This window comes from Lathyrus oleraceus, chromosome 5, assembly GCF_024323335.1.
Source record: "Lathyrus oleraceus cultivar Zhongwan6 chromosome 5, CAAS_Psat_ZW6_1.0, whole genome shotgun sequence".
Lineage (NCBI taxonomy): Eukaryota > Viridiplantae > Streptophyta > Magnoliopsida > Fabales > Fabaceae > Lathyrus > Lathyrus oleraceus.
The window spans coordinates 374,797,508-374,804,917 of NC_066583.1; the positions used below are offsets into that span (position 1 = coordinate 374,797,508).

The 7,410-nt window shown below is 35.4% G+C and overlaps 1 protein-coding gene across 1 annotated transcript; it reads left to right on the plus strand.

The window, feature by feature from the left end:
* Positions 1 to 1,583: 1,583 nt before the first annotated feature.
* Positions 1,584 to 5,300, plus strand: LOC127080797 (uncharacterized). Its single transcript, XM_051021091.1, has 5 exons — positions 1,584 to 2,271; positions 2,467 to 2,832; positions 4,474 to 4,484; positions 5,059 to 5,118; positions 5,223 to 5,300. The coding sequence occupies exons 1-5, from the start codon at positions 1,584 to 1,586 to the stop codon at positions 5,298 to 5,300; spliced, it is 1,203 nt and encodes a 400-aa protein (XP_050877048.1).
* Positions 5,301 to 7,410: the final 2,110 nt, after the last annotated feature.

The window sequence follows — 7,410 nt, forward strand, 5'->3', positions numbered from 1 at the left end:
TCATGGTGGCTTAGATATATGTGGATGATATTGTGTTTGGTGGGATGTCAAGTAAGATGGTTCAACATTTTGTTGAGCAAATGCAGTATGAATTTGAAATGAGCCTTGTTGGAGAACTAACCTATTTTCTTGGCCTGCAAGTCAAGCAGATGGAAGATTCTATCTTTCTATCTCAAAGTAAATATGCCAAAAATATTGTTAAGAAGTTTGGCATGGAGAATGCAAGCCACAAGAGGACACCTGCTCCTGCTCATCTGAAAGTGTCTAAAGATGAAAATGTTGTCAGTATGGATCAAAGTCTCTTCAGAAGCATTCTAGAGAGTCTGTTATATCTCATAGCAAGCAAACCTGACATTGCTTTTGTTGTAGGTGTATGTGCTAGATATCAAGCTGAACCAAAGGTGAGTCACATAAACCAAGTGAAAAGGATCCTGAAATATGTCAATGGCACTAGTGACTATGGGATGCTATACACTCATGGATCTGAATCTGTGTTGTCTGGATATTCTAATACTGATTGGGCTGGAAGTGCTGATGATTGGAAAAGCACATTAGAAGGATGCTTCTTCTTGGGGAACAATTTAATATCATGGTTTAGTAAGAAGCAAAATTGTGTGTCTCTGTCTACTGCTGAAGCTGAATACGTAGCAGCTAGAAGTAGTTGTTCTCAACTGGTGTGGATGAAACAAATGTTGACTGAATACAATGTCACGCAAGATGCCATGACATTGTACTATGACAACCTGAGTGCTATAAATATTTCTAAGAATCCTATTCAGCACATCATGACAAAACATATTGATATTCGTCACCATTTTATTAGAGAACTCGTGGAGGATAAGATTGTAACCTTAGAGCATGTAGCTACTGAGATGCAGTTAGATGATATTTTTGCAAAGGCATTGGATGCAAATCAGTTTGAATTCCTGAGAGGAAAATTAGGGCTTTGCATTTATGAATACTTGTAGCAATTAATATGGAGTGGGAAAAGTAAGCAAAGTAGTGTCTATGTGTCTAAAATAACGCGCCCCCATTATGGTAAATCATCACCTAGTTTTGAAAATACCATCTATTACCTTTTCACACGCAACCTCACTACCTACTCCAACTCTTCCAACTCCACGCTTCTTCCTCACACTCCTCTGTTAGGGCCACTACAATTTTTCCACAAAAAAGTCAAGATGTCACAACATCAAACTACATCTGATTCAAAAACTACTAAGTCTACTCACAAGGTTAGCACTCCTTCCATGGACATTCACGATGATGAGATTTTGGATGTGGTTCCTCTATCAGTTATTCCCGGCGAAGCCCTTGATTTAAACCATCCCATGGATGCCTTAGCTTCTGCATGCCCCAATCAAGGTAACATCTCTAGTATCCCTTCTGGCTCAACTCATGCCAATAGTTCTAAGGAAGATATACACCACACTGATCGTGTCATAAGGAACCTAGTCACTAGAATCCTTAGTGAAGGACATCCTGTGAAGGGAATCTCTACTCCCCTGTCTAAAATGTACCCCTCTCCTGAGGTTGCATAACATAGTGAGAAGAATAACGATTCCTCCAGTTCTGAGAAGGACATGGCTGCTGGAGGTTTGTGCTCTCTAGGGCAAACTGTGTCTGGTAAAGGAAAATTTGTGGCATCTAAAACTGCCAATGCTTCCCATTCTGAGAAGCATGATGTTGTAAACGATGTGATTGACCTAGAGGATGATAGGTCTGATGAGCAAGAGGATAGCTTACTTCATCACTTAAAGCCAAGTGTGGCTAAGCGTATGAAGACTCGAAAAGGAAGATTTGTGGCTGAAGTGATGTCAGTTAAAACAGCTAAGAAGACTGCTGGTGTTGGTGCTTCCAAATTTTGGAGCAAGGTAGAAGTGAAGAAGAGGAAGGTTAGAGAAGTCTCTGAGTCTGAAGAAGATGTTGAGGAAGATGTCTCTGACATCTCTCTTGTGAAGAAGACCACTGTGAGGAAGTCCCCTGTGAAAGTTGTTGTTGTGCATTTGGATAATATCTCTTTCCATCTTGAAGATGGAGCTTCCAAATGGAAATTTGTGAGTCAAAGAAGGGTGGATGTGGAAAGGGAATTAGGAAAGGATGCTGTTGAAGTCAAGGAGGTCATGGACCAAATAAAGACTGTTGGGTTAATGAAGACTGTGGTTGGGTTCTCTCAATGCTATGAGGGTTTGGTTAAGGAATTCATTGTCAACATTCCTGAGGATATTGCTGATAAGAACAACAAGGAATTTTGCAAAGTATTTATGAGAGGTAAGTGTATCGTATTCTCTCCCACTGTCATTCACAATTTTCTAGGAAGAAGAGTTGAGGGTGCAGGTGAATTGGAAGTTACAGACAATGAGGTCTGTAGAGAAATTACTGCAAGGCAGGTGAAAGGGTGGCCTATTAAAAAGCATCTTCCTGCTGGGATGTTAACTGTCAAGTATGCAATATTGCATAAAATAGGAGCTGCAAATTGGGTGCCTACCAACCACATTTACACAATTGCTAATACCTTTGGAAGATTTATTTTTGCTATTGGAACCAAAATGAATTTTGACTATGCTAGATTTATGTTTGAACAAGTTATCAAGCATGCATCTAATAATGCAGTTAAGCTACCTATTGCCTTTCCCTCTATGATTTGTGGGATTATCCTGAGTCAACACCCTGGGATTCTGAGTTCTAATGACTTACCAAGTAGAAGAAAACCTGCTCTATTAGTGCACTATAAACTGTTTGAAGGCAGTCATGTCGAAGACATTGTTATGACGTCTATTATGAAAAAGCCAGCCTCAAAATTTAGAACTATTGCTGAGCTGAAGGAGACTTGTAAAGAGATGGGTGAAGGGATAAGGGTAGCAACAACTAGGAAAGAATCGTTGGAAGCCCTGATTGCAAGCTTGGAGAAAGCTGAAGGTGAGAATATTGAACATGCTAAGGAAGCTGAAGCCCACACCTCTAGTGAGAGGGCTGCAACTAATGATGAGACATGTGGCAATTCTGTTTCTAATGCTGATGAAGCTGCAAGCTCAAGCTCCTCTGATTAGCTCATTTGAATTTGGCCCCCATTGATGTGATGATTTTTGTTGCTGTTTTGATGGATTTTCTTGATTTTGGCAATTTTGTTCTGCTGTATTCATGTTTTGTTGGTTTGTATCTCAGCTTGCTTACAGCTGAATATGTACTTGGTTTTGTAACCCTTAACTTTTGACATTTTGGTTTATGACTGAATATACATTTATTTTGTCTCTTTGGTCTCTTTTAGCTAAAAAGGGGGAGAATTAGCTATAGCTCTAGATGATGTTGGATGTTTGATACAAAGAGGGAGAAGAGGGGGAAGTGTTCTGTCTGTGTGAACCAGATTTGTGCTTGGTGTGGACTAGCTGAATGGGTGGTGTGTTGTGTTCTTAGCATAAGCGCATGTGTGTTTACTAGTTGCTATTTTTGCTAGCAATATGTGTATGTTTACTTCTGTTGCTGCTGAACTGATACTTTGATTGATTTCTTGTGAACATATGATCTAATGTATATTTTAGCCAAAATTTTCCAAAGGGGGAATTTGTTGGTTCTTTGTGTTGGCATCAATTTTGGTAAAACTTAGTGTTATAACAAGTTGTCACACGTGTTGTCTTAACATGTGATATCAGCTTCCTGCAGGATGTTTAAATATGGTTGTGCATGATTTAGCTAAGATGTCAGACCCGATGTTAAGACATGTGTATACAGAACATTCAGTCTGAATGTTATGTATCTTAATATTGCGCTTTTCATGCAAATCTGTGTGTGCTTATGTGGAGATTGAATGCGCTATTCAAGGAGTAATTTGATTTAAAACCAGAATGATCTATTTTCCAATAAAGGATGATTAGCTGCTGTTTCATAGAAGATACGCAAGGAAAATAGAATTAGGGTTTTTATGTTGCCCATGCCCATTCAAAAGCTTCTATTTAAAGTCCATGTAAAACCTGGTTTAAACACACAAGAAACGAACGAAAGAGTGAGAGAGTTTTAGGGTTTTAGCCTTGTGTGAGCTTGTGTATTGTGAGCCATTAATTCATCTTAGTGATGTTTGAATTTGACTGACTTTTGTGTTGTAATTTGTCCACTCTAAGCTTTGAAGCACGAGTGTTTGTTTACTTGGTTGAAGCTTTTAAGCAAGATCAAGTATGTGTCCTTGAAGAGTGTTTTCTTTCTTTTGTATTTGTTTTTATATCACTGCTGTGATTAAGGGGGAGTGAGTAGGGTCTCATATCTAAGAGTTCTTAGATAGAAGTCACACGGGTAGAAATTAGGTGAAAATACTATAACTTGAAGTTGTTTACCGAGAGTCTTTGAACTAATTCTGTTTAGTGGATTCCCTTCCTTGCTTGGTAGTCCCCAGACGTAGGTGAGTTTTCACCGAACTGGGTTAACAATTGCTTATGTTACTTATTCAATTGTTTCTTTGTTTTTATCCTGTTTATATTTTAGTTGTTATTCAGGTATTAGTGTTGTGACATTACCTTCGACATCTCAAATCTGATACTAGAATTTCACTAAGGAGATTATGTTTAAGACCATCAACTAACATAACATATAAGATAGTAGTAGACGTGGGATTACCTACACTACCTTTTCCAATTATTGATCCCTTGTTGTTGTCTCCATAAGTAACTAAACCATTCTTCTTTGGCACAAAGTCAATGAATAGAGAGATGTCACCCGTCATAAGTCTTGAGCATCCACTATCGAGAAACCACATTTTCTCCGTAAAGCCAAGACATTCAACCTATAGAATCAAACACGGGTAATAGTTACCCAGTTTTTATTGGATCCTTGAGATTGAGTGAAATCAAGGTTACATTTGGGCAAAAAGTCTCCTAAACTTGCATTTTTCAATAGTATGACTTTTCTTGCAACAATAGTGACAAGATAAGGTGTGATGAGATGTATTGTTGTTGTTTGAGTCCTTTTGAATATATTTATACTTTTTATATGAAGGGTTTAAAGACTGTTAAAACTTTGATGGATCAATAGCAAATATAATCTTTGGTTGTAATGCTTTATTCAATATAGCTTGATGAGTATTTACCTCTTTTTGCTAAATGTGACAAGTTTCACAATCAAACCATGAAGGTATTTAATCCTTATTATTGTCTTTTTGAATAACTACCATAGATTGCTTAAGATCTTCCATATTCTTTTCAGTTTCTAAAATTTTAACTTCTAAATGTGAAAAGATTCTTTTGTTTGAATCTAACTTCTTAAAAGCGTCTATGAATTCTCTATGTATATTTCCAAAAGCTTTTTTTAATTGAGAATAAGATAATTCATTAATAAATTCAAACTTATAATGACTTACATCGTTCTTCTTCTTTTCGTTTTCCATGAAGCAAATCTTGGTCTATTCGATGTTTGAACTTGATCTTTCATCACTTGCAGAATCACTTTCACTCTCCCAAGCAACATAGGCTCTTCTAGACTTCCTAGATTTCTTGTGATGGCTTTTCTCTTTGTATTTTTGGATCATAGGATAATCCGGCCTATAATGACCAACTTTTCCATAATTGTAGCATAAACTACTAATCTTACCCTTTTTATTGTAAGTAGAGTTTGCACCTAAGAGGGGGGGGGAGGTGAATAAGGTGCCTTGAATTTTTCTCGGTTTTAGCCTATGTTTTGGTTATTTTTATGTTTACTTGTTAAGTGATGAAAGTTGTAAAATGTGGAAAGTAAAGAACATGAGGAAATATCCTGGTTCCCTTCATAATCCTAGAGTACTCCAGTCCCCTTTCAACATGAAAGATATTTTATTATTGTTAAATCTTTAGAAGAGACACTCCAGTGTCTCTATACAAGACTCTAACTTAATACACCAAGAGCAATCCTTTTTAATTTTTCACTAAGTGTATAAAGAGAACAATTCTCCCTTAAACACTCTCTTGCTTCCAACAATCCTGCACAATAAGATATTACAACCGATAATAAAAACTATTTGAGTAAAAGAAAGTTGATGAATATGTATCAACTACCAAGATTGATCTTCCCTTTCAAGCAAGCAATTTACAATGATGTATAAGTACTCAAGTGTTTATGAATGTATGGAGAAAATTTTCTAGATTGATATTAAAATAATATGCAGAAAATTCTCAATGAAAGTTAAAGTTCCACAACACTTGTTTTGAAAATGAGATAGAAAAATGAAGTTAAATTGCTATGAAAGAGGTGAGTTTTGAATTCTAAACATATAAGGTTTGTAGTGTTAAAACACCTCTTTAAATTCATGCAATTGTATGTAGGAATGCCATGAAAAGTTACAATTGAAAACAACATGTTTGTTGCAATAATAAGGTGAAACATTGTCATTGCTTCAGTGGTAATCGATTACCTTAAAGGTAGTAACCAGTTACGCTAAAGCATTACCACTGGAGTTAGAAATTTTTGCCAGTGTAACTTGTTACATGAAATTGGGTAATCAGTTACCTAATAAAAATGGCCACTGTCTGCAGCGTTGGGACCATGTAACCGGTTACCTCAATTATGGTAATCGATTACCTCAACATAAAAGTGAAAAATTGATTAAATGAAAATAATGTAGCCAATTATTTGATGCATAAAATATGTTTAATGATATGTGGCATGAATGAGTGTTTTTATTGAGCATTTGATACTATCAAAGTAAGTTTGAATGCTTATACCTTAAAAATCATGATTAATCCTTCTAAGCCCCAAGACTCGATAAAACATGAAACTTGATTTGAGCTAATTTCAAATCTTGACCATTTGCTTTTGTCACATATATTTGCATGTAGAATTGTCTTCATCAAAATATTTGTGGGATAAGCTCATCTTCACATTCTCCCCATTTTTGACGATGACATCCTCTTGAAAGAATTGATGCAACTTGCTATTTCAAAAAGAGTATCTCCCCTTGATCTATGTTTGACAAAATTTGACAATGTATATTCTTGTTGCAAATTGGGTTAGATATATACATACTAATCTAGATTCTTCTACCCATTTGTCACACACAAATATATATATATATATATATATATATATATATATATATATATATATATATATATATATATATATATATATATATATATATATATATATATATATATATATATATATATATATATATATATACATGGACAAAATGATATATCACATAATAAAACATCATATCATGAAGTCATAGTGCAACATTACTAAAACAACATACAAATGGAAAAACATGAACTTAAAAACATAAAGCATAGAAACTTAAACTAGTATAGCATAGTCTTAACAAAATACTTAAATGAAACATGAAAAATACATGAAAATCAAGACCACTTAATCACTTTCATCCATATCCTCTTCTTCCATATTCTCAATCACGGGTTGACGGTTTTTGTAGGCGTTAAACTCTAAATGAAG